We start from the raw sequence: 26,123 nt of genomic DNA, 5'->3' as shown, positions 1-26,123 counted from the left end.
CATCCTGCAGGGACAGCTGGAAACAGGGAGCATTCCCTTGCCACAAAGAGCCAAGCCAGGCCTGCAGGGCAGCTGTTCCAGCCCGGACTGCACTGTTGTGTGCTGTGCTCTGGGGCTGGGGCTGCCTGCACAGGTGACTGGATGGTGTGCCAGAGTGTTGTCTTAGATAACACAAATTCTAGCGTCATCATAGCGCAAGGATTTCGTATTGTTAGAGCTTCATACCTTCTTGATGTTCCTCACAGGCAGTTCCTCTACACACTGACCGTTCCAGATCCTTGCAGGAGTAATCTGACTACTCTCACTCCTCTTCCCTTACTCTTATATATCACTAGTGCTTGTTGGTTGCAGGTGTGGCCTGCAAGATCAGGCCCGCCTCCAATCTTCAGCAACTGGTCCAGCTGCAACTCATTGGGGACAAGATCACCCTGTACACCAGAGGAGACAGAGCAGCTTCAGCTTCGGCCTAACTGAGGTGGGTTTGTTGGCTGGGAAGGGTGAAGAGGCTCAAGGGGATTCAGAGAGCTCATCCTGCAGGAAGGACAAGGGAAAGGGAGTGGGAGCTCAGCAGTGAGCAGAGCTGAGGGCTGGAGAGTGGCTCTCAATGACACCAAAATCCCATGGGACCTCTGAGACATTGCTGCTCCTCAGCCAGTGACAGGATGCATCCCTAAGCATGGGGCTCAGCCTTCCTCGTGGGGAGGGGCACCAAGGAAGGCAACAGTGTGATACAGGCTGCAATGGGCTGGGAACTCACCGAGGGAAAAGAGGGAGCAGTAGTAAAAGGCAGATGGGGAGAGAACTGTTCAGAGAAGGGCTGAGCTACAACTTGAGTAAGCTGAGAAATGTCATTTGAGGGGCATCCCAGATTCATTTCATTTCAGAAGTGATTGAACAAATTTATTTTTTGGGGCGTGTCCTGTTTTCCCTTGGAGGTGTACACTCTGCAAACTTGAGCTGTGCTGCCAAAATGCTCAAGCAAGTCTGTGCTGCAGGTCACACCATTTCTTCTTTGGCTGATTCCAGCCCGGTGCTGAGCTCCAGCAGAGCCCTGGCAGAGCCCAGAGCAGCCTCAGCACCCGCAGAGCCCGGCTGCAAGGAGAGAAAGCAGAAACCGCCCGTCAGCTGAAGGCTCCTGTGCCCTTGTCCCAGCTGCCCACGGTGCCCAGGCCATGCTGGCCGTGCTCAGAGCGGTGCCCAGAGCTGCCCATCACTGCTGCTTTTGGCAGCAGGGCAGGAGGGCAGGACGTGTGCCCAGCCTGCAGCCAGCCAGGGCACATCCACCTCCTCAGCAGCTGCCCAGAGCAGGAGGCTCCTGTGCTCGCTGCCATCTCCCAGAAGCTCTGATCCCACCATGCCAGGCAGACAGGGACCCACCTCACGCCCTCCCCTGCTGGAAGAAAAGCTGGTCCCAAACGATGTCCTCAGCCTTCTCCAAGGGCAGACTCATCCACACTGCAGCTTGTCCCAAGCACTTCCTGATCCAGACTGGACCCAACCTATAAGGCTTCATCTAGAAAAACAAACAACAAATTATTGAAAATAGATTACAGACAAAAAGGGGAAACAAGAAAAAAGGTAAAAAAATCTTATCTCTGCCAGGGCCTTGAGGAAGGCCCAACCCCTGCATGCAAGGAAAAACCCACACACGGGGAAGGGAAGCCCAGGCTTTCTCCCTTCCCCCCTGCACTGCCCCCCACAATAACGCTGATCTCAAAGCAAACAAGGGCAGTGGAGCAGCCCAAGCCCTTCCTTGCCTGCACAGCAAAGCAGCCTCAGCACAGGTTCTGGAGTCCCACCTCTGCTCCCACCATGGGGTTTGTTTGTGTCGGGCTGGCTGCCCCAGCCCCAGCCCGGGGCACGGTGGGGGCTGGGGGCTGTTGGCAGGGCCAGGAGCCCACTCCCATTTCGTACCCAGCCCAGCCCATCCCCCCAGCCCTGCCAAAACCAGCTGGGCAGGCGACTGAAGGATCAGCTGCATCTGCCCCAGCAAAGGGGGAACCTTTGGTTCCCGGCCAGGCTGTGCAATGGCCAAATCTGGGAGCATCCCCCTGGGTGTGGACTCATCTGCAAATTTGCTGTGGAGCCTGGCTTTGAAGAATGATCCACAATCAAAGTCCATCATCTTCAGCTGGCCTGTGGTCTGGTCCAGGAAGAGATTGTCATCCTCGCTGTCTCCAGCAGCAGCAGTCCCACCTGGTACAGCTTCTCCAGGGGCTCCTTCTCCTTCCCTGGGGTGAGACCAGGCTCTCAGGTTCTGCCCAAGGCCCCAGCTGTCAGGGAACCAGGACAAGCAAAACCAGCTCAGATGGTGGCCACCAGTGCTGGGCAGAGCAGCTCAGCTCCAGCACAAGGGCTGTGTGTTCCCATCTGATGAGCCCTGGGCAGTGACATGGGCAGGACAAAAAAGTCTGGCTTCCTTTGCTTCTGACTGCCAAGGCATGTGTGGAGCTGTAACTTACCAGGGCCCTGCATCACAGTGTGCCTGTGGCTCTCTCCCTTCTTCTAGTGCAGATGAATATCCTGCATCCAAGGATGACAGAGCAGCTCTTCTAATGAGGGTCTTTCCAAGTCCAGCATGGATAAACACCGCCTGATCAGATCTTGGCACTCTGGGCAGAGAAACCACAAACCGCCGGTCAGTTGGAGAAGGCTCCTGTTGGCTTTGCCCCACTATTCCCGTGCCCAGGCCATGCTGGATGTGCTCAGAGCTGGGCCTAAGCTTTCCCATCCATTCCCTGGTTTGGAGGAGAGGAGGAGAGAAGGACATGTGCCACCTCCTCAGCAGCTGCCAGAGCAGGATGCTCACGAGCCCGCTGCTGTCTCCCAGCACTGGTATTCCCCCCTGCCCAGAGATCCACCTTGAGAGATCCCTTGTGGCAACGAGAGCTGATGGTCCCAGCTGATGTTCTGGCCCCTCGTGAAAGGGTGCTCCCCACAGACCATCTGGTGCAGCAGGATGCCCAGGGACCAGATGGTAGCTGGCCTGCCATAGTACCAGCCAAAGTGGGTCCATTCCGGGGGGCTGTATGACCGTGTTCCTATGGAATACAGATGGAGTTCATCAGGGGGATGCTGCTGCTCCCAGAGCCTGGCCCCAGCATCCCTACTCCAGTGGCACACGGGGTGTGACGCACTGCCCTCTCACCAGCACCTGGGACTTGTGTACAGACTTGGGGTTGGAAAAGAAGCCACTGGGGTTGGAAGAGGGCAGTGGAAGCCCTGGAAAGGCCCCACCATAACAAGGAAGAAACCACTCAGTGCTGGGGGAAAAACCATGCCTGCATCCTCCCTGCCTGCACTGCTCCAAAAAACATTATGAACCCAAAACAAAGCAGGCGAGTGGAGCAGTCCAAGCCCTTTCTCACCTGCACACCAAACTGGCTGGGGCACTGGTTCCGACCCCCCCTCTCAGCTACCCCCACCCACGGGTGTTTTTGCTGGGCTGGCTGCCCCAGCCCCAGTCCTGGGCAGAGTGGTGGGCAAAGGCTGCCTGCAGGGCTGGAAGCTGGCTCCACACCCAGCCCTGCTCAAAAGCAACTTGGCTGAAGTCTCAGTGCCATGAAGGGCTGCAGAAGGGAGAATCCCCACTGCCACACCCAGCTTGGGCTCTGAGATGTTGGGCCATGAGATGCTGGGACCAGGAGCCCACCCTGTGTGGGCTCACCTGCAAAGTGAGTGTAGGCTGTGTCCTGCAGGTAGGTGCCACAGCCAAAGTCAATCAATTTGGCCTGCCCGGTGGCCAGGTCAACCAGGATGTTCTCTGGTTTGATGTCCCTGTGCAGGACCCCGCAGCTGGTGCAGTGCTGCACGGCCTCCAGCACCTGGCGGAACAGCTCCCGTGCCACCTCCTCGGGCAGGAAACCCCGTGCCCGAATGAAACGCTGCAGGTCCTGACACCGCTCCGGGCGCTCCAGCACCATCAAGACATCGTTGGGGAGCTCAAGCCACTCCAGCAGCTGGACCACACCAGGGAAGCCAGTGGACACCTTGGCCAGCAGCACGATCTCCAGGGGGGCGCTGGTGCCGTCGGGCTGCTCCCGCTGGCCCTGCTCACTCACCAGCTCGCCCCAGTGCCGGACGCGCTCCCGTGGCACCCTTTTGATGGCTACCTGCAAGCCAAGGGCAGCAGCGGGCTGAGTTCGCCGCCCGCCTTGCTCAGCCCCATCCTCCGCCCTCCTCCTCCTCCGCCCCCTCCTCCTCCTCCTCCTCCTGTGCCCGCCGCTCACCGGTGCGCCGTCCGAGAGCCGCGTGTCCGCTAAGACGCTGCCGAAGCCGCCGCGCCCCAGCAGCGAGCCCAGCCGGTACTGCTCCTTCAGGCCCTGCTGCGCCTTCCCTGCCGGCGGGACGCGGCTGTCAGCGCTCGGCCCGAGGCTGGCAACGGCCCCCGAGCGCCCCTCAAGCGCCCCAGGCCGGCCATCCCCAGGCGTTCGCTCCCTGCAGCGGGACAGCGGCGGCTCGGGGCCGGCGGCCGCGCTGCCGAGCGGCGGAGCTCGGGGCGGGCAAGCGGCAGCGGAGGCGGCGGGAGCAACCGAGCCACCTGTGTCCTCCGCGGGCCCCGGGAGGGGCTGGGGCCGGGGCCGGGGCTGGGGCCGGGGCTGGGGCCGGGGCCGGGGCCAGGCTCGGGCCAGGCGGAGCCAAAGGGAGGCGATGCCGCCCCTGCCCCAGGCACTGATGCCCGCCCAGCAGCGCCACCGCCAGTACGGCCAGAGGCGGCCGGAGGCGAGACCGCGGCGGGACGCCCGGGGCCGGGGACGGAGCAGCCCCGCCTGGGGCCGGGGACGGGCCGGGGGCATGGCCTGACCGGGCAATGGGAGAGAGACTGGGAGAGGAGGGGACCTCGGGAAAGGGAGACCGGGAGAGGGTGCGGGACTGCTGGAGAGCGAGAGGGAGTCGACAAAGTTGCTGATTTTGCTGCTTTAGCTGCTGCTGCTGCCGCTGCAACTGAAGCGCCAGGGCCGTTTGTCCCCGTGTCCGTTTGCCCGTTGCCCACTGGCCCCCGCGCCGAGCCCCGCGCTCCCCGGGGGCAGCCCCTGAGCCTGTCCAAACACGGGAACTTGGCCGTGTTCAGCCAAGACCCAGAGTCTGCACTCCTGCACAGCGGCACAGGAATCCCCTCAGTCCCTGCTGTGCATTGTCCCTGCTGAGGGTCAAACACTATCGGAGCGCATTCCCTGAATGCAGAATTTGTACGTGACCCAGGCACTGCACTTACCTCTCCAGCATTGCTTTCCAAAGAAAACCAGGGGAAGGCAAACTGTGTGTAGCTCGTGGTATTTGACAGTGTCTACAACTTGCCAAGTCATGGATCTTCGAGGTGAGATCCATTTGGAATTAATGGATGGAGAAGTAGTGCAAGATGGAAAAGGGGAGCATAAAAATAAATCAAGTAAAACATCTCAGATGGTTTCTTTCTGTTTTCTTTGAATTTCTTAAAAGCTCTTTCAGTTTTCCCATCATCTGCTCCTCAGTCCTCTTTGCTCTTTCCAAGAATCTTTCCTGGAGAACGAGGTGCAGCTTCTGTCACAAGATGTGCCACCAACTGCAGCTCCTCTTGGCTTTGCACACCGTGCGTGCAGCGCGACTCTTGCAGCAAAGCAGGACAAATATTTGAAGAACTTGACAGCTTGTTCTTTCTTCTCCTTGTGGGCTGGGCAGTTATTCCATTTGGTAAGGTTTCCAATGTTACTGTTCTACGCTAAGAAAACATGATGGGCTACCAGGAATTGTTAGGGAATGCAAACCTGACTGAATGCAGAGAAGGAATCTCCGCAGCCTGCAGCCAGAAATGGAGAGCTGTGGGATAATCATTCCAACATGCCCGTGGACATACTGAAAGTGATCTAGAAGATGAAAATGGGCTGACAGAGGGAGTTTGTTTCAGTGTTCAGTTCAGATGCTTCTCCATCTCATGCATTGATATGAATCAAGAGTACAGTCAGTTCATGAAAAGTACCAGAACATGCTGGACCTGTCAGGAGATGACTGGAAGAATTTGAAAAGGAAAAATGCATGGAATGACTTTGTGAACTTTTTCTCTAAGAAGGGTCATTTTTTCCTAATAATTTCTGATCAATTCCCTCTGCTTTTGTGCTTCCTAACAAGTCCATTTTCATCCCAGATTGCCCATGAAATGGGAACCCTAAGCTTGTGGAAGTGCCTGAAAGATGCTCTGTTCCTCTGCAGGGACCCTGAGGCTGAAGCAGGAGCCTGAGCCCTCTCTGGGGAAGCCTCCTCCGAGCTGGAATTTGTGCCGTGCTGGGAGAGGAGGAGGAGGGGGAGAGCGCTGGCGCTGTGTGGCAGGAGCAGGAGGTTTGGGCCGCAGGACATTCCGTCTGCGCCGCTGCCCCGCAATGGGCGGCCGTGCCCGGGGCTCTGGGCCTGGCCCCGCGTGCGCTGAGCTCCCGACACTGCGGGAGCTCCCCGGGCTGGGCTCAGCTTCCCGCTGGGACTGGGCAGCAGGCTGGGCTCCAGCTGGGATCAGCAGCAGCTGGAAATACCTCTGCGCATCTCCACTTGCTGCTGCTGCTGCTGCTGCTCAGAAGGAGAAACAATGAAGTGAGTCGAGAAGTTCTGGTTTCTCTTTCTCCTGGTGGATTTTTTCATTTGATTTGACACTTGAGAGGCAATTTCTGTGATTTTATTTCAGCAGCAGCAGCAACAGGGCCGTGTTTGAGCACTGCAAATGTGGTCTGTGTGGCTTTAATTCTCCTTGACTTAGTGCTCAGGGACTTTAGGGGATTTCAAGATCTGCTAATCATGATGCCTGTGACCAAAAGCCTGAGTTCACCTATTGCCGGCCGGGGGTCTATGTACAAAATCACAAACAGGACCGGACTGCTGAGGAATGTGTCTTGAGGTGTTTATTTTCCAGCATCAGTCTCATTACATGGTTATGACAATGGGAAGATGCCAGCAGTTTGTCTCCTCGGCAGCAGACAATGAACTCAATGTTACAACTTACTTTAAAAGTTTTTTGACCAATCTCACAAAGCAAAAGCATATTGACAGTAGTTCTATCCAACCATTATAAGCACACGTACCTTCGGTTAAAACAATGCCTGATTATTTCGAATACAATACCTGCTTGTGAGCCACAATTCTCAGAGCTCATTTATTAAGCTCAGTACTTCCTAATATCAGGCTAGATATACTTTTCTGCAGCTTAGGGAGTTTTTCTAGCCAAGCCTTAGTACACAAACTATTGTTCTATTTGTCCTTACTTTCCCACTTCTTATTTAACTTTTCTGCTGCCCTATCTCATGGTTACAGCTCAGCTCTAATCACAGTTCTGCTGTCTCTGAGGCCTGCCTTTTGCAGCTTTCCCAAAACCCTCTGATTTTAAGGATTCCCACATTCACTGTCACGAAAGCACTCTGGGTAGCACTGATCAAAAAAGGCAATTGCAGTTTTACAGATAAATTTCAAGTGGCAAGAGCAGCCATGATCTCCAATTGCCAAGGCAAAGGCAGCAGCAGCCTCCTGCTGTCACCTCAGGGTGAGTAAAGCAGTGCTGAAAACAGCGCTGGAACCTGATCCTTTCTTTCTCTGCGGGCTGGGTCAGGGCAGCACAGGCGGGCCCTGCGCAGTCAGGGCTGGGTGTGGGTGATTGCTGCTCTACTCCAGAACTGAGCTGGAAAAAGCCCTCGGGAGCCGAGGCAGGAGCAGGCGGGAAGGGGCCGGCGCTGCTGCTGCTCCTGGCCGGGAGCCCCGGCTGGGCCGGGCCGGCGCCCCCTGCGCTGCGGCTGCTGCTGCTGCCAGAGCCGGGCGGGACTCGGGGACAGGGAACGGACACGGGGGGACAGCAAAGGCCTGGCGGCTGCAGGGATGGTGGCGCTCGGGCCAGCGCCAGCACAGAGCTTCAGCCCGCAATGAACCCCGAGGGAAACGCTGGGGAAAGGCTCCATTTCAGCCTTACTTCACTCGTGGCTGTGAAGGGACTGAAATAAAAGGAGAACAAGCAGGGCCCGACCCCTTCTCCTTTGGGAGGAGCCCCAGGCCTGGGGCTGTGAGGGGCCGTGGGGGTCTGTGAGGGGCTGAGAGGGGCTGAGAGGGGCTCAGATGGGTTGTGAGGGGCCATGAGATGTGAGGGGTCCTGAGGGGCCATGAGGAGTTTTGAGGGGCCATGAGAGTCTCTGAGAGGCCATGAAGGGCTGTCGGGGACCTTGAGGGGGAGAAGGGTCTCTGAGAGGCTGTGGGAGGCCAGGCACCTCATGGAACCAAGGGTCAGTTATGACACTGTGGAACCAAGGAGGCTGTTGTTTGCAGTATGGAAACTTATGGAGTCAAAAGTGCGCTGTGACATTCTGGGGCCTCATGGAACCATGGAGACCATTATGACACTTCAGCAGCCACTGGATCCAAGGGGCCACTGTGACACTGCAGGGCCTTGTTTAACCAACAGAGTCATTGTAGCATGGCGGGGCCTCATGGAATCAAGGGGATCGTGGTGGGGCTTCATGAGACCATGGGGACAGTCTGACTCTGTGGAATTAAGGAGACCATTGTGAAACTACAGGGCTCGGTGGAGCTAAGGACTGATGTGACAGGGAGGAACCCAATGGAATCAAGGGGCCATTCCCTACTTCAGGGCTTCATGGAACCAGGGTACCCTTGTGACACTGTGGGGCATCATGGAATCCTGGAGACCATTCTGGCACTTTGAGGCCTTGTTGAATCAAGGGGCTCTGCAGGGCCTTGTGGAACCAAGGAGCTCTTTGTGACACTGCAGGGACTCATGGAAGCAATGAGACCATTCTGGCCCTCTGAGTCCCCATGGCACCAAGGGGCCAGTGTGACACTATGGGTGCCCATGGAACCAAGGGGCCAGTGTGCCATAGCCATGCCCTGAGAAACCAAGAGTCCATTGTGATCCTGCAGAGCCCAATAGAACCAAGGGGCCATTGTGGCACTCTGCACAGTTCCATGCAACCAAGAAAAACCATTTTTACCCTGCAGGATTTCATGGATGCAAGGGCCATTGTGCCACTGCAGAGCCACGGAGACCATTGTGATGTTGTTGCTGGGCCGTCTGGAAACAAAGATCTGTTGTCATACTATGGGGCCTCATGGAACCAAGGGGCAATTGTGATGCTGCAGGGCTCAAGGATCCAAGAACATTGAACAGGTCTGCTTGGCTTGGCCTGACTGGTCCAGCTGACCTTGGCATGTTGAAGGTTGCTTCTCATCTGCCCCTAAAACTCTGGAGTTCTGTGCTTTCTTTCCTGTGAGAACGAACTCTCCCACTCCTCCAGGGGTTCATGGCTGAAATTGGGATTTTACCTCCATATTTGATTATATCCAAAGATTGTTCTTATATGAAACCTGCCCTAAGCACTGCCCGGTTTGTCTGTAGGGGAAATCCCTTGGGTGCCCCTCCTTCAGCTCGAAACTGCCAGCAAGGGTCAGCTGAGAACAGCCCTGCTGGGCAGAGCTGCTCTCTTGTCCCTGCACTGAGAGACCATCCCTGTTCCTCTCAGCCCCACACGATTTCACCTGCAGTGCTTTAGAAATGTCAGGGATTTCAGACACCCACAACCACTCCTAACTGTGGCAAGTGCAGCTGGATGAACAAATAAAAGGAATTCTCTCAGCTCAGGTTTTCAGACCAGCAAATTGCAAAGTGAAGAGCTGAAAAGCTTTTTTGGTGTTTCACTAATCTGTTTAATTGGTGATCACCCAGCATTCTCAGTTGCCTCTCTCTGCACAAGAAGAAGGAATCCTCTGGAGCCCATTTGTGTGAGTCCCTGCTCTCAAGGCCTGAAAAACCCAGAGCCCAGGTGAGGGGAATACAGAGAAGTGTTCCTAAAAGAGAGACCCTGAATGTTGAATTGCTATGGGATATGCAATATATCTTGCTCTAAGTCTGTCTCAGCTCTGTCCTGCCTTTTCCTTCGCAGGAGAAAATAATTTCCTGAGGCCACAAATGTCCAACAGCAGCTCCATCAGCTACTTCCTCCTGCTGGCACGGGTAGACACGTGGCAGCTGCAGCTCCTGCACTTCTGCCTCTTGCTGGGCATCTCCCTGGCTGCCCTCCTGGGCAACGGCCTCATCATCAGCGCCGTAGCCTGCGGCCACCACCTGCACACGCCCATGTTCTTCTTCCTGCTCAACCTGGCCCTCAGCGACCTGGGCTCCATCTGCACCACTGTCCCCAAAGCCATGCACAATTCCCTCTGGGACACCAGGAACATCTCCTACTCAGAGTGTGCTGCACAGGTATTTCTGTTTCTCTTTTTCATTTCAACAGAGTTTTCCTGTTGTATTGCACTAAATAGTTTATTTAGTTGTTGTTGTTGCACTGGTGATGGGAAATTTCTACTGAGCATGTTGGGTCAAGTAGATGGGTTTTCCCCCTCCCTCATCACATGGTCTCCCCCTCACACTCCCCCCCTGTTAAACACACCGGGTCTGTCCCAGAGGTACTTCACCCCTCCCCAATGGCATCCCATTGGCTCTGGTCCTCTCTCCCCTGCCCCCATCCCCTAGGGTATAAAATCTCCTGTGTGAGAGTTCCACGCGCTCTTTTTCTACCTGGGTGGCCCCATCACCTGTGTCTTGCACCAAGCCAATAAACAAGATACTTGCACCCACGTGGAGAAGAGCGCCTCTCGTCTTTTACTTTCGTCTATGTGGGTCCGTGTGGGCTAGAGTCTTAAGCTAGCCGGATTGGACTCATATAAGGCCCAGGAAAACCTCGGATTACCCCATTTTCCCTCCTGACCATCATGTGCTACAACCACTACGTTTCCCTCTGCAAACCCCTGCACTACGGGACCCTCCTGGGCAGCAGAGCTTGTGCCCACATAGCAGCAGCTGCCTGGGCCAGTGCCTTTCTCAATGCTCTGCTGCACACAATACATTTTCCTTTCCCTGTGCCATGGCAGTGCCCTGGGCCAGTTCTTCTGTGATATTCCCCAGATCCTCAAAGTCTCCTGCTCACACTTCTACCTCAGGGAACTTGGGCTCCTTTCTGTTAGTGCCTTCTTATCATTTGCCTGTTTTGTGTTCATGGTTTACTCCTATGTGCAGATCTTCAGGGCCGTGCTGAGGATCCCCTCTGAGCAGGGATGGCACAAAGCCTTTTCCACCTGCCTCACTCACCTGGCCGTGGTCTCCCTGTTCCTCAGCACTGCAGCCTTTGCCTACCTGAATCCCCCCTCCATCTCTTCCCCATCCCTGGACTGGGGAGTGTCAGTTCTGTACTCGGTGGTGCCTCCAGCCCTGAACCCCCTCATCTACAGCCTGAGGAACCAGGAGCTCAAGGATGCCCTGAGGAAAATGATGACTGGATGATTTCTGAAGCAACCAATTTCCCATTTTCTTCTGCATAGCTTTCAGAATGGAACTCATGAAAGGCCCAACAGGCCTTCCGAGGGCTTTGGTAATGTTCAGTGGGTTTTTCTCTCATAAAAATATCCTCAATGAAACTCTTTAATCCCCCCATCAAATTCACTGATTGCCTCTTGATCTTGACCCAGAAGCTCTGTAAACCAGGGTTTGTGCTATCGCTGCATTTGAAGAAAAGAAACTACCTTGCAGTGCCTGTTTTATCTGGGATCCCAGCTCAGAGACCTGCATGAAGTTAGAGGGGAGAAGGGGAAAAGAGTCCCAGCAGAGCAGCACGGCCAGGGAGCAGCAGGGGTTGGTCCTTTCAGAGCTGCCCTGCCCAACTCCAGTCTCTCCTTCCCATCCCTGCTGTGGCTGTAAGGCCAGAGTGCTCTGGCAGCTTGGTCACTGTCCTGCTGTGTGTCCCTGCTGTGGCCACAGGCAGGGACAGGCCATGGGCACTGCTGGGACACAGCTGGGCTCCAGCACAGCAGCTCCATCAGCCAAGGCCATCTCCTGAGGCAGGGCAGGGAGGCTTTGCTCTCCTCCAGAGCTGCTGTCAGCAATGTGCCCCAGGAATGCCCTGGCACAGCAAAGCCCAGTGCCTGGGGCAGAGGGGAGTGTGCAGGGGGGGCTGACAGCAGTGTCCTGGCACAGCCAGAGCTCCTGGCATGGACCTGAGGGAGCAGCAGAGCAGGGCCTGGGCTGTGTCTTTGTTCTGGGGACAGCCTGGGAAGGTGCCCCAGGGCAATTGTCCCACACCAGCCCCTGCAACCACCATTGCCAGCACTGGCCTCTCCCCACCTGCAGGAGGTTGTTTGTCCCTGCACGGAGGGACACCAAGTGACCAGGCCAGCTGGCCATGTCTGCTCTGTCCTGAGGAGATCTCAGCAGTGCATCGTGTGTGTGTGGGGAGATGAACCCCAGTGAGCACAGACACCATCAGCAGCACCCGGGGGTGGCACAATTCCAGTGGCACAAACAGTGCCTTGAGGCCACTTCACTAGGAGAGTAACGTCCTGTGGGAAACCACCTGAATTCTTTGCTGGGTTGTGGTGAGGATTGCATAGAGAGAAATATCCAGGGCAGGGAGGCTCCAGAGAAAGTGCTCAGGTGTCCTGGGGTGGCTTTATGATGCTGAATTGTATCCCCATGTGTCTGTTTAGCCCAGAAATAAGTTCTGCACCTTTAAGACTGGTCCCAAGAACAAAGGCAGGAAAGTCACAGTGTGCAGTTTGTGTGTGCAGAAGCTTCATTTTCCCTGCCCTGGAATTCTTTCTCTCTCTGTGTGTTGATCTGCAGCACAGGCAGCAAGCAGGAAAGAGCTCTCCTTTGCTTTTAGTTAGTTTATTTTAGCTAGCTGAGGCAGAGAAAGTCTCTGGACTGTGGTTTTTCCTTTCCTTGGAACTGTTCAGCCATGGTCTGCACCGAAAACCCAGAAGAACCCTGGGAGCTCACGCCTGTGGCCGTCCAGGGCCGGGGAGGCGACATTCCAGTGCCAGAGGGACTGACAGAGACTGAGGGAGCCAAACCACAGCCCAGGGAAGGGCTCTGTGAACCCCAGAAGGACTTTCTGAATTTGCCATCTCTTCAGAAAAGCGAGAGATTTAATTTTTTTAATATTATTCATTTTTTTTCATGTTTGTGAGTACTTTGCTTGTTAAATAAACAGTTTTTTCCACTTTTCTCAAAGGAGATTTTTGTCTCCTCAACAAGTGGGGGGAGGGGCTGCTTGAATTTGTTTTCTAGAGGGACCCCTTTGGAGGTTTCCTCCCTAAACTTGACCTAAATCAGGACATCAGGGCAGCCAATGACTGCACAGAGACACCACTGGAGGCTGGGTCAGTGGGAAGAAACCAGAGCTGCCTCCCTTTTGAACCACCCTGAGGACCTGGACAGGGCTGTGCTGTGTTCTGGGCACTGACCTGGAACTGAGAGATATGGAAAAGGCCTCTGGTGTCAGCAATGTTGAGAAGGCTTGGCAGTGTCACTGTAGGACCTCTCTCAGACCCCTTGGAAAGGCCAGAGCCATGCCAGAGGGTCCTGGGCCCTTGGGAAGGTCAGACATGGGACCAGTCTGCAGACAGGGCAGGGAGGGGGACTGGGAGAGCCACAGCCTGGTCAGGCTCAGCAGGGAAGGGGATGTGGCAAATCCTCCTGCAGCCATTCCAGGCACTGGCAGGACAGGGCAGGGACTGCAGAACCCCCGTGGGAGGGAAAAGAAGGGGATGTTGTGTGCCCAGACTTCAGCCAGGCCTGTGACACGGTCTGCTGTGCTCTCCTCAGAGCCAGACTGGAGAGAGCTGGGCTGGAGGAGTGGAACATGGGGTGGGTGGGAATTTGGCTGAACAATGAGGGTCAAATGTCATCCATGGTACAGAGTCCTCTTGGCAGCCATGCCCTGGTGACAGCCCTCAGTGACCAGCCCTTGACCACCACTGTGGAATATTTCTATTATGTCTACAACGGCATGAAATGCACTTTCAATTCCTTTGTGGATGCTGCCAAATTGCAGGGAGTCTCTGATTGAACTCATCTGGTTAATGGTGACTGCAAAACATAATTCGGCAAGATGACTGGGTTGGGTAAATTTGTCTTGCCATCAGGTGCCTAGCAAGCCACAAGAAAGGGCAGAAAAAACTTATGCATCAGAAGAAAGGCAGTTCAATAGGGAAAAACCCAAACCCAATCAAAAAAAAAAAAAAAAAAAAAAAAAAAAAAAAAAACCAAATAAAATCCAATCAAAAAACCCACAGCAACACCCACCCACAACAGCACAAAACCCCCACCAAAAAAACAAACCACAAAAAGAAAAGGTCACAAACAGAAGAAAAGCAAATCCACAGGAAATCTCCTACCAGCAGAAAATGTTTGACCACCTTTTGGCAGGAAAGGGTTCTGTATGTGTAGGTGCTGTTTTGAAAGAAAAATGTCTTAAAAAAGAAATGAATCCCCTACCCCTCTTCTCCCCCCACTTCTCTCAGGTGATTGCTGATCATGGTGTGACATGGAATGGAACATCCCTTGGGTCAGTCCAGCTCAGCTGTCCCATCCCTGTTCCCCAGGAACACTTGCCCACCCCAGGCCCATGGGTTGGGGGGTTGCAGACGCCTCATGCGGGGCGAGCACTGAGGCAAGGACAGGAGAACAGAACAACATTTACTCTTGTCAAGGACAGCAGAACAGAACAGCACAGCCTTGGAGAAACTGATTAAGGATGTACCTCTGGCAAACAGAAGTGACACAAAATGCAAGCAGGATGCCAGCTCAGCTCTGCAAGGCTGACAAAACAGAAGTTATGCAGAACAACAATACTGCTCTTACTCAAAAGGGGGGGTCAAAGAACAGCCACCTAAAAAGGACACTGGATGTTGCAGACAAAACCCAAAGAACCATGGAAGGATTTGTGATAAGGGATGCAACTATGTCAAAGAAACTTAAATGAAGTGGGGATAACTAATGGATACATAATCAGTGTGTGTGACAAAAACTCTGGGCATTTGAGGCTCAGTGCACCTGAATGGAGGAAGGATGGCCCAAGTGACCACCATGCTGTAATAAAGAATACCTGCTTTCAAATACTCAAAACTCTGTTCAGAAGTTTGTATCCAGCAGATTTCAGTATCAGTGGTGTCCTTGACTCCATTATGCCCCACAGTTTCACAATGGCCCCTTGGTTCCATGAGGCCCTGCTGTATAACAATGGACCCTTGGTTCCCTTGGGTTCTGTTCTGTCAAAATGGCCTCCTTGGTTCTGCAGTGCCACAATGCTCTCCTTGGTTCCACAGGGCCTTGGTGTGTCACAACAGCCCCTTGGTTCCATGAACTGCCAGAGTGTCACCCTGGTCTCTTGGATCTGCAGTGTCACAATGGACAATTGGTCACAAGCAGCCCTGCTGTGTCACCATGAATATTTGGTTCCATGGGACCCCACAGTGTCACAACAGCCCCTTGGTTCCACGAGGTTCCACAGCATCACCATGGTCTCCTTGGATCCGCAGTATCTCTATGGACCATTGGTTCCATCTGTCCCTGCTTTGTCACAGTGGTTCCTTGGAACCATGAAGCCCCACTGCATAGCAATGGAATCTTGGTCCCGTGAGGTTCTGTACTGTCACAATGGTCTCCTTGGTGCTGGACTGTGACAATGGACCCTTGGTTCCACGAGGTTCCATGATGTCACAACGGTCTCTGGTTCCTCAAGGCCTTGCTGTGTCACAATGGAACCATGGCTCCATGAGCTGCCATGGTGTCACCATGGTCTCCTCAGATCCACATTGTCACAATGGACAATTGGCTCCATGGGCCCTGCTGTGTCCCAATAAACCCTTAGTGCCATGAGGTTCTGTGGTGTCACAATGCTCTGCCTGGTTCAACGAGGCCCTGGAGTGTCACAATGGCTGCTTGGTTCCATGAGCTTCCATAGCATCAACAATGGTCTCCTTGTTTCTGCAGTGTCATAATGGACCCTCGGTTCCATGAGGTCCCTAAATGTCACTGGTCTCCTGGGTTCCTTGTGGCCCTGCTGTGTCACCACAGCCCCTTGGATCCATGAGTTTCTGTACTGTCAGCAATGGTTCCTTTGTTCCAATGAGGCCCTGCTGTGTCACAATGGACCCTGGGTTCCATGAAGTTCTCCAGTGTCACAATGGCCCCTTGGATCCATGATTTCCTATAGTGTCACCATGGTGTCCTTGGGTCCACACTGCCGGAATGCACCATTGTTGCAGCTGAAATAGCTGCTAATAAAGGCCAGGATAGGGAAGCAAAAAGGGCCTTTGCATGGCATCCACAGATGTTTAATTCAGCCGTGCGGTGAGATGTTCCGGGTCACAAGGCAGGGCTCCTGGGGGGAGTCCAGGTTCCTGTATCTCCAGAGGTGGGGGCTGATCAGCGCCATTGGGGCAGTACAAAGATGGGGGCCAAGGGGGGAATATGGAGGGAGTGGCTGAGGGACATAGGACAAGGGGAAGGAGCCAATGGGGTCAAACAGCTTTTGAGGGAAGCTTCTTGTGTCTCCCTAACCCAGGGAATGCCTCTCAGGGTCTCCACAGCTGCAGAGTGTCAAAATGGCCCCTTGGTTCTTTTGGGCTCCTCAGGATCACAGTGGCCCCTTGGCTGCATGAGGCCCAGCTGTGTCACACCAGCCCCTTGCTTCCATGGGGCCCCACAGTGTCACAATTGTCCCCCCTTAGTTCCATGAGGCCCCTCAAGGTCACAATGGGCCTTTGGTTCCATGAGTCCCACACTGATCCATGAATCCTTAGTTCCATGGGGCCCTGCAGTGTCACAATGGTCCCTTGGTTCCCTGGTGCCACACAGTGCCACAATTGCCCTTTGGCCCAACAGGGCCTCATAGTGTCACAATGGACTCCTTGGTTCCATGGGGACACAAAGTGCCACAATGGCCCTTTGGTTTCACAGGGCCTCCAAGTGTGAAAATGGCCTCCATGGTTTCATGCAGCTATGCTGTGTCCCAATGTCACCTGTGGTTCCATGATGCCCCAGAGTGCCACAATGGTCTCATTGATTCTGCACTATTAGAATCTCTCCTTGGTCACTCACAGCCCCACAGTGTTCCTGTGGTGCCCTTGGTTCCATAAGGACTTGCAATGTCACAATGCTCCTTTGGTTCCACGAGTCCCCATGTGTCATAATGGTCTCCATGGTTCCACGAGGCCCCATGTGTCACAATGGCCTCCTTGGTTCCATGGTGTCGGAATGGCCCCTCTGTCCCATGGAACCCCACAGTGTCACTGGGGTCCCCTTGATTCCACAAGGCCCTGCAGTGTCACAATGGCCCCTTGGTTCCCTTGGGTTCTGAAGGTCCATGATGGTCTCCATGGTTCCATGAGGCCTTGCTGTGTCACAATGGCCTCCTTGGTTCCATGATGTCCCATAGCAGCGCAATGATCTCCTTGGTTCCACGGTGTCACAATGCCCCCTTTGTCCCATGGAGCCCCACAGTGTCACTGGGGTCCCCTTGATTCCACGAGGCCCTGCAGTGTCACAATGGCCCCTTGGTTCCAGTGGGTTCTGAAGGGCCATAATGGTCTCCATGGTTCCATCAGGCCCTGCAATCTCCCAATGGACCCTTGGTTCCAAGGGCCCCGCAGTGTCACAAGGCTGCCTTAGTTCCACCAGGCCCTGCAGGGTCCTAGTGGCCCCTTGGCTCCATGAGGCAAAGCAGAACCATGATGGCCCCTTGGTTCCATGGAGCACCACGGTGTCACCATGGTCCCATTGGTTCCACAGGGCCCCGCAGTGGAACAATGGACCTTTGGTTCCATGAGGTTCCTCAGGGTCTCAGTGGCCCCTTGGCTCCATGTGGCCCTGCTGTGTCACAGTGCCAGGTGGTTCCATGAGGCCCCACAGTGTCCAAATGGTCTGCTTGGTTCTGGGAAGCCCTACAGAGCCACAACGGACCCTTGGTTCCAGGAGGCCTTGCTGTGTCACAATGGACTTTTGGTTCCAGGAGCTTTCACACTGTCACCAATGGTCTGAGCACTGCAGTGTCACCATGGATCCTTTGTTCCATGAGGTTCTATAGCATAAAACAATCCCCTTGATTCCAGAAGGTTCTGCAGTGTCCCAATGGACCATTGGTTCCATGCAGCCCCATAGTGTGTCACAATGACCCCATGGCTCCATGAGCTTCCACACTGCCAGCAATGGTCTCCTTGGTTTCCTGAGGCCTTGCTCTGATACAATGGACTTTTGGTTCCATGGGGTTCCACAGTGTCACAGCTGACTCCTTGGTTCTGTGAGCCTCTGCTGTCACCAAATGTCCAAAATATCAGAATAAGACACCTTAAAACTAATTTGGTGTGTAAGAAAGCATCACTTATTCAGGCCTGAGGTCCAACATGGAATAACTTCTAACCTTACATGGACACGTGACTCTACCAGTGTGTTGCTTATATACAGTCACTAAATGTGAATTATAATTTACTCATTTCCATAAAACCCACCTGTTCCAGATTGCAAGGCAAGATATATTCTATTACCATCTGTATGGCAGTTGTCTGGTGTCAAGTGGGGAATTCTTCCTATCTCTCACCCTGAGTGATCATAATCACTCCTCCCTTGGCAGGGGACATGTGCTGATAACAGGCTATTGTATGTCACTGCAAGGCTGATAAGAACTATAACATCCCATTGTGAGATGCTCCGCCCAGAGGGAGGAGCCAAGCATTGCTACCCAGGTATAATCTGGAGGTTCTGACACACTGTCCTGGTTTAGGGCAAATTTGGGAGAGAATCCCCAAAAGGGCTTCTCCAAAAAACAAACCCACACGGCCCCTCCCCACAACCGGTTCAGGAAGAATTCCTCGGAGAGAAGTGGAAAGAACCTGTTTATTTGACAAGCACAGCACCCCCAACACCCAAAATGAACAATACCGGATGACACCGCTCTTTCACTGCTCTGAAAAAGATGACAAATTCAGAAAGTCTCTCCTGGGGGTGGTCGCTGTTATCAGTCCCTCCGGCAGTGGGGCAGCTGCTGCAGCCACAAGATGCAAACTCTCTCTCGGTGTTTCCCAGGTCCCAGTCCGGAGCAGGTTGGCAGGTCCAAACAGGAAGGGGAGACAGTCCAGGAAGGAATTTGGACTGTTTAGCTAAATTAACTAATGAGAAGGGGGGAAAAAGCAAGAGCAAGCAAAGCAGAGGCGAAGCAGAAGCAAGAGCAAAGGCAAAAAGCAGGGCAAAAAGCAAAAAAGCAGCAGTATGTACTGGTGCTATCTGGATGTCCCGCCGGGTGGCTAAGAGGCCCAAAACAAAACTTTCACTCTGCCAGTCTTAAAGGCACAGAACATAATATCCAGCATAAATTACACACACACAAACGGGGGTAACAGTCACCCCAGGACATGTGCTGATAACAGGCTATTGAATGTCAGTGCATGGCTGATAAGAGCTATAACTTCCCATTGTAAGATGCTCCGCCCAGAGGGAGGAGCCAAGCATTGCTACCCAGATATAATCTGGAAGTTCTGACACACCAGAACAGCTTCCCACTGGATTCTCCAGAGGAGCAGCAGTTGCTTCTACTTCCACAGAACTGCAGAGGAAGAATACACGCTTTTGCTACAGGACCCCCCCTGCTCCAACAGAACCACACCTGACACTTCAGGAGAACTGCAGCCACTTTTCCAATTGGACTGCTACCAACACCCTGACAGACAGGGTGTCAGGGTGGGTTCTGACTCTGTCAGTGTTGTTCTAGTGTATTGCGTTGTTTTCTTTTATTCTTTTTTTTTTTTCCTTCCCTATTAAAGAACGGTTATTTCCTGCTCCTCTATGCTTTTCCCAGAGAGCCCCTTAATTTAAAATTCATAGTAATTAGGAGGGGTGGGGAGGGTTTGCATTCTCCATTTCAGGGGAGGCTTCTGCGTTCTTTAGCAGGCACCTGTCTTTCCAAACCAAGAAACCACCCCAAGTTCCCAGATTCAGTGCTTGTTTTCTCTATCCCTGCACCCTTGAGCCAGATGTCTTCTTCTTCTCTTCCAATCATCCTTGCTGGGAAAGCAGCCCCTGCATGCCTTGTTCCTGTGCTCAAAGTTCCCAGGCAGGGTAAAAATGGAATGAACCGTTTTGGTATCAGCCCAAGGCTTTGTGTGGGCAGGCAGAGGCAGGCAGGAGGCAGAGCTGTCAGCAAAGGAAGGGGCCAGCCAGGTGGGGCAGCCGGGGGATGAGCACAGCCTGCAGGGACAGAGGCGCAGGGCAGGGACACCGTAGCACAGCCTGGGCTGCACAGGGCACAGGCATGGGCAGCAGCTGCCAGGCCCTGACAGAGCCAACTTGGGCAGCACTTTGGCCATGGCTGCTGGGCCTGGGCCTGAGCCAGGAGCAGGAGACAAGTGACCCTTGCAGGCCTGGGGCCTCATGGCCTCCTTGTCCCTGCTCAGCAGCCTGGCAGGGGCCGCCCCATGCTCCTGCCCTTGGCACTGCACATCCCCACATGCCAGTGCCCATCCCGGGAAGAGCCCTGAGCAAGGAGGGAGGGACAGGATCTGCCAGGGGCTGGGGCTAAGGCCTTGGCCCTTTGAATTCCTGAAACACATCTAGCTTTGCTCAGCCCCAGAGACACCTTGGCCTTGTTTGTCCCCAGCTGGCATCACTGCCTCCAGTGTTCTGCTCTAACTGGAACCTGGGGACACTTTCTCAGAGGGACTTATTAAACTTAACGAAACTTTGGACTTTAAATTTGAGTTGTTGAGAAGTTTTTTGAAGACTCCCTCAGGGACTGAGTCTTATGTAAACAACACCAAAAAATTAGAGAGGGTCATTGAAGTCCTTGTGCTCTGTCTGTGCTGCTGAGCTGGGCCAGGCTCCTGGCACAGAGATAGCTCGTGGGAAAACAAGAAGAGCTTCAAAAAGACATTTCTCCTGAGGACCAGCTCCTCTCCCAGCCCAGCAGGGCTGAGGGCACTGCCTGCAAGTACCTGTCAGCAGTGAAGCAGACAGAGGCTCAAAGCAGCTGGAAGAACAATTCTGAGCTCATTCATGGAGAAATCTTCAGCACTTCTGACACAGTCTCTGGCTGCAGGGATCTCCTGAAGCTGACCCAGGACAGGACTGATGTGACTGTAAGGATGGCTCTGCTGCTGTTTCTGCTTTGGGGGAGGATGTGCTGCAGAGCAGGGCTGCCCTGGGCACTGTCAGAGGGACAGGGCAGGACGGCTCCTGCTGCCAGGGATGGCTGCAGGGGGTGAAGCTGGGTCTGCAGCCAGGGCTGCCCAGATCTGACCTGCAGAGCAGGTCCTGCAGCCCTCAGGGCTCCTGGCCAGCCCAGGGCATGTGCCACCTGCCAGGGGCAGCTCTCAGCCTGCCTGGCAGCTCCCCATGGATGGTGCAGGGGAGAAGTTGGAGGTGGAAGGAGCGACCCCCATCAGGGCAGATTCTTTCTGCTGTGGAGATGGTGCTGCATGGCCAGGGCTGCTCTCACCTTTCTCCTAAAGGGAAGGGAAAGGGGCTGTCAGCTTTGGCTGTGTCACTGAGACTCCTGCACTGTCACCCTGGGCATTAGCAGATGTGCCCCAGATCTCCCTCAGAAAGTGCCTCCTCAGCCTCCTCTCCCTACAGACAGCAGCAGCAGCACCTTGGCTTGCAGCATGTCTGTTTGTCTGCCCTGCCTTTAAGGCCCTGCTGCCAGGGAGATGCCCCTGGGCAGTGCCCTGTGCTGGGAGGGGTCTGCAGGGCAGAGCTGAGCCCCCAGGGCTGGGCTGGGCTCTGGCAGCACTGGCAGGAACAAGGCTTGGATAGAGAGTGCCCAGTAGGCTCAACTCCAGGCAGCAGAGAACCAGACCAACCCTTTGTATTCCTTCCTGTCCAGCTGCACAGGGAAAGAGAGAAGGGTTTGGAGAAAATTATTTTTAAACCGTAGAGTTCAGAATGTCTGCTTTATTTTTCAAGAAATGTTTAAGTGCTGGCACCATGAAACAGAGGAATTGTAATATTCAAAGGGCTCCTGTGTTGGGACTAGCATCAACTGCATTGGGGCACAGAGAGATCTGTTTTCCCTCAGGCCTCCCCAGTGTTCAGGCTGTGAGAATTGGTAAAGATGAGGCAGGGCCTCAGCAGCACAAACTCAAAATCAAAAAGAGTCTAGCAAAATTTCACTCACAGGAAGAGAAGTGATTTTGCTGAGATTCCACATAAAATACATAGGATTGACTCAAAGAAATTGGTTGCACTTTGTCAATGTCTTCTTTCAACAGTCCACCATGCCCAGAGTGAAGAAATGTCCAACAGCAGCTCCATCAGCCACTTCCACCTGCTGGCACTGGCAGACACGCGGCAGCTGCAGCTCCTGCACTTCTGCCTCTTGCTGGGCATCTCCCTGGCTGCCCTCCTGGGCAACGGCCTCATCATCAGCGCCGTAGCCTGCGGCCACCACCTGCACACGCCCATGTTCTTCTTCCTGCTCAACCTGGCCCTCACTGACCTGGGCTCCATCTGCACCACTGTCCCCAAAGCCATGCACAATTCCCTCTGGAACACCAGGACCATCTCCTACTCAGGATGTGCTGCACAGGTGTTTTTGTTTGCCTTTTTCATTTCAGCAGAGTTTTCCCTCCTGACCATCATGTGCTACGACCGCTACGTGTCCATCTGCAAACCCCTGCACTACGGGACCCTCCTGGGCAGCAGAGCTTGTGCCCACATGGCAGCAGCTGCCTGGGCCAGTGCCTTTCTCAATGCTCTGCTGCACACGGCCAATACATTTCCCCTGCCCCTGTGCCACGGCAATGCCCTGGGCCAGTTCTTCTGTGAAATTCCTCAGATCCTCAAGCTCTCCTGCTCCAAATCCTACCTCAGGGAACTTAAGGTTTCTGTTTTCACTGTCTGTATAGCTTTTGGTTGTTTTGTGTTCATTGTTTTCTCCTATATGCAGATCTTCAGGGCCGTGCTGAGGATCCTCTCTGAGCAGGGACGGCACAAAGCCTTTTCCACCTGCCTCCCTCACCTGGCCGTGGTCTCCCTGTTCCTCAGCACTATCATGTTTGCTCACCTGAAGCCCCCCTCCATCTCCTCCCCATCCCTGGATCTGGCAGTGTCAGTTCTGTACTCGGTGGTGCCTCCAGCCCTGAACCCCCTCATCTACAGCCTGAGGAACCAGGAGCTCAAGGCTGCAGTGCGGACATTGATGACTGGATGGTTTCACAAACATCAAGCTGCTTGCTAGTTTCTGGAAGTCACTTGTAATAAAAGTCATCTTTGATAGTACTTGGGTTTGATGGTTTGTTCTTTTCATTCCTTTGTTTTAGTTTTTTAATATTGTCCACAATGAAATGCCACTGTTTCTGCCATTTCTCATTTTGTTTCTCTCCACCTTTACTGTGGCCACAGACTGAGTCAGTGAGGAGCTGTGCTCTCAGTGTCTTTAAATGAGCTAAAGGATCTCCCAGCAGAGTTTCCACTGGAGATCCCACTTTTGTTGCCTTCTATGGAGCTGCAGCAGCAATGTCTGTGTGCAGAGCTGGGGGCAGGTTAGGGGCAGCACAGCAGCTCCGCTCCTGCTGGCCACACCATTCCTGATCCAAGCCAGGTACCATTGGCCTCCTTGCCCACCTGGGCACACTGCTGGCTCATGTCCAGCCTGCTGTCCATCAGTGCACCCAGGCCCCTTTCTGCCTGGTCACTGTCCAGCCACTCTGTCCCCAGCCTGTAGCACTGCAGGGGTTGTTGTGGCCAAAGTGCAGGACTCAGCCCTTGGTCTTGTTCAACCTCACCTTGTTGGATTTGGGCCCTGGATCCAGCCTGTCCAGGTCTCTCTGCAGAGCCCTCCTACCCTCCAGCAGATCCACACTCACACCCAGCTTGGTGTCATCTGCAGATTTGCTGATGCTGGACTCAGTCCCCTCATGCAGATCATCAATGCAGATATTGAAATCCACGCTGGCTGGCTCTGATCCCTCGGCCATCCTGTGGGTGCCCTGGGATGGCACTCAAGGTGATCTGTTCCATAACCTTGCCAGGCACCCAGGTCAGGCTGACAGGCCTGGAGCTCCCCAGCTCCTCTTTCCAGCCCTTCTTGGGGAGGGGCTCACATTGGCACCTCCAGTCCTCTGGGACCTCCCTGCTGAGCCAGGACTGATAGTAAATGATGGAGAGCAGCTTGGGGAGCTCATCCACCAGCTCCCTCATCCCCCTGGGATGGATCCCATCTGATCCCAGAGACACCTGTGAGCATTGGAGTGCTTCAGCAGGTCACCAGCTGCTTCCTCCTGGATTACAGGGGGGCTGTTCTGCTCCCTGTGCCCATCTACCAGCTCAGGTCAGTCAAGACAACTTGACTTCCTCTTGAAAAGTGAAGCTAAGAAGGGGTTCAGTACCTCAGCCTTTTCCTTGTCTTTGAGGAACCATATCCCCCCCAATAAGGAATGGAGGTTCTCCTTTCCACTCCTTTTGCCATTAATTTATTTATTAAATCATTTTTATTATCCTTCAAAGAAGTGGCCAGGTTAAATCCTAATTGAGCTTTCACCTCTCTAATTTTCTTTCTGCATGACCTAATAACATTCTTAAACATGTCCTGAGTTTCTTGCCCCTCTGTCCAAAGGTCATGCACCCTAATTTTTCCCCTGAGTTCCTGGAAAAACCTTCATGCCTTGCCAGACCAGTTGTTTTCCTTCCTAGGTCACTTTTGGGCACAGAGGAACAGGCTGTTGCTGCTCCTTCAAAATTTCTTTCTTGAAGGGTGTCCATCCTTCCTGGTATCCTTTGTTTTAGGTGCTGATTCCCTTTAATAAATCATTACCTGATTTGGCACTTGCCAAATCTGCAAATAGGCCAAACTCTCCTCTTAGAAGTCCATTGCAGAAGACTTGTTGATGTCCTCCCTTCACAGAATGTTTAAAAACTCAATAATTTCATGGTCACTGTGCCCCAAACAGCCTCTGACCACCACATCTCCCTCCAGCCCTTCTCTCTTTGTGACCAGCAGGAGACAGAGCTTTCCATGGCAATGGGAATTGCAGGAAACCTCCCCCAAGTGCAGCTTAGAAGGCTCAGCCTGGAGCTGAGGAGAAAGAAAAGTCCCTCCCAGGGCAGAATGTTGGTGCTGGAGGTGTCCCAGCGTGAGGCTGGGCCATGGCTGGGCTCTGTGTGCCAGGAGCCGGCAGCGCTGGGTGCAGGGAGCCCAGGGAGGGCCCAGAAACGCTGGGTGAGAAATGCTGGGGCACAGCGAGATGGGCGAGTGCAGCCAGCCAGGGCAGAGGAGCAGCACGCCCAGGGGGCACAGCCTGCAGGACAGATGGCCAAGGGCTGGGCAGGGCTGGCAGGGCCACAGGCACCCAGGCCTTTGTGCCCTGGGCTCGGGCAGCGCCTCCGGAGGCCCCACAGGAGGAACTTTCCTGGCAGGGGCTGCACTTTGGTTCTCCCTCGGCCTCCTGGGGAGGCTGGCAGGGGCTGCAGGTGGATGGCGTTTGTCCTTGCTGCCCCTCACATCCCCCTGCCCCACAAAGAGCCCCGAGCCAGCCATGAGGGACCGGCCCTGCTGGCCCAGGCTGGGCTCAGGGCTTGGCCTTTCTGCTTCCTGCAGCCGAGCCAGGCCTTGCTCAGCATTGCAGTTCCCTGCCCAGAGCCTTGGGCTCCCTGCACTCCTGGCCTCAAGGATCTGCTCTCAGCACTCCCTGGGCAGCCTTTTGTTGCAAATAAGAAGCTTGACTATGCCAATATTCAAGTAGCAATCAATTTATTAATTAATATGGTAAACTATGAGCAACACAGCGCTGAGTTCAGCAGGGAAAGTTTTCCCTCCAACTGTACACCTATAGTTGGGGCTTACAGGTATTTATAGGGGTACTCATAAGCTTTCTCAGCATTTTCTATTCCAATTTTTACTCATCATCAGCTTTTATTTTCCAGTTTTTATATCACAATTCTATACACTATTGTGATTTAGTTTTTCTCAGGATGCATCCCAAAAAGGAGTAACCCCCAGATGGTAGTAGTAGTTTCCAAAATACTGGTCCTGGTTTCCGCAAGAATAAAGACGAATCCCATCTAGTGGAGTCTAGCTCCAGGTGTAAATGCTGGGTCCTAGGAACTGATCTAACCTTTCAGACACCCCCAGCGGATCTTCAAGTAACCCTCCCCTTTTTTTAAAAAAGCTCTCACATCCCCAGTGCTCAGGGGGGATGACACATACCCAATGACTGGTCTCCCTTGATTTCCTACTAATGGTACTTCCCTTAATGGGTACAAGTGGCCCCCTTCACTTCTTTATTGCTATCCCCACTGCTTTCTGCTCGTGCCTTTTCCTGGCTCCTAGTTCTGTGTGCTGGTG

At 54.0% G+C, this 26,123-nt stretch overlaps 2 protein-coding genes and 1 pseudogene across 2 annotated transcripts in view; 2 read left to right on the top strand and 1 right to left on the bottom strand.

Moving 5' to 3' along the window:
• The window catches only part of LOC132334576 (serine/threonine-protein kinase pim-1-like), a 160,764-nt gene extending 151,755 nt beyond the window's left edge, over positions 1–9,009 (bottom strand). Inside the window, exons 1-2 of the mRNA XM_059860681.1 lie at positions 8,952–9,009; positions 4,562–4,822 (exon numbers count right to left, since the gene is read on the bottom strand). Coding sequence (XP_059716664.1) covers positions 4,562–4,822; positions 8,952–9,009 — 319 coding nt within the window. The remainder of the gene's footprint in view (positions 1–4,561; positions 4,823–8,951) is intronic.
• A 1,719-nt stretch (positions 9,010–10,728) lies between these two features.
• Positions 10,729–11,622, top strand: LOC132334575 (olfactory receptor 14J1-like; annotated as a pseudogene).
• A 7,730-nt stretch (positions 11,623–19,352) lies between these two features.
• On the top strand, positions 19,353–23,059 carry LOC132335041 (olfactory receptor 14J1-like). The gene is made up of 2 exons (XM_059861165.1): positions 19,353–19,525; positions 22,051–23,059. Exon 2 carries the CDS (start codon positions 22,074–22,076, stop codon positions 23,016–23,018), a length of 945 nt encoding a protein of 314 aa, XP_059717148.1. The 5' UTR covers positions 19,353–19,525; positions 22,051–22,073; the 3' UTR covers positions 23,019–23,059.
• The last annotated feature ends 3,064 nt before the right edge of the window (positions 23,060–26,123 follow it).

Source organism: Haemorhous mexicanus, chromosome 16 (genome assembly GCF_027477595.1).
Source record: "Haemorhous mexicanus isolate bHaeMex1 chromosome 16, bHaeMex1.pri, whole genome shotgun sequence".
NCBI lineage: Eukaryota > Metazoa > Chordata > Aves > Passeriformes > Fringillidae > Haemorhous > Haemorhous mexicanus.
The sequence above is the reverse complement of the archived record's forward strand: the minus strand, read 5'-3'. Positions and strand labels throughout refer to the sequence as shown.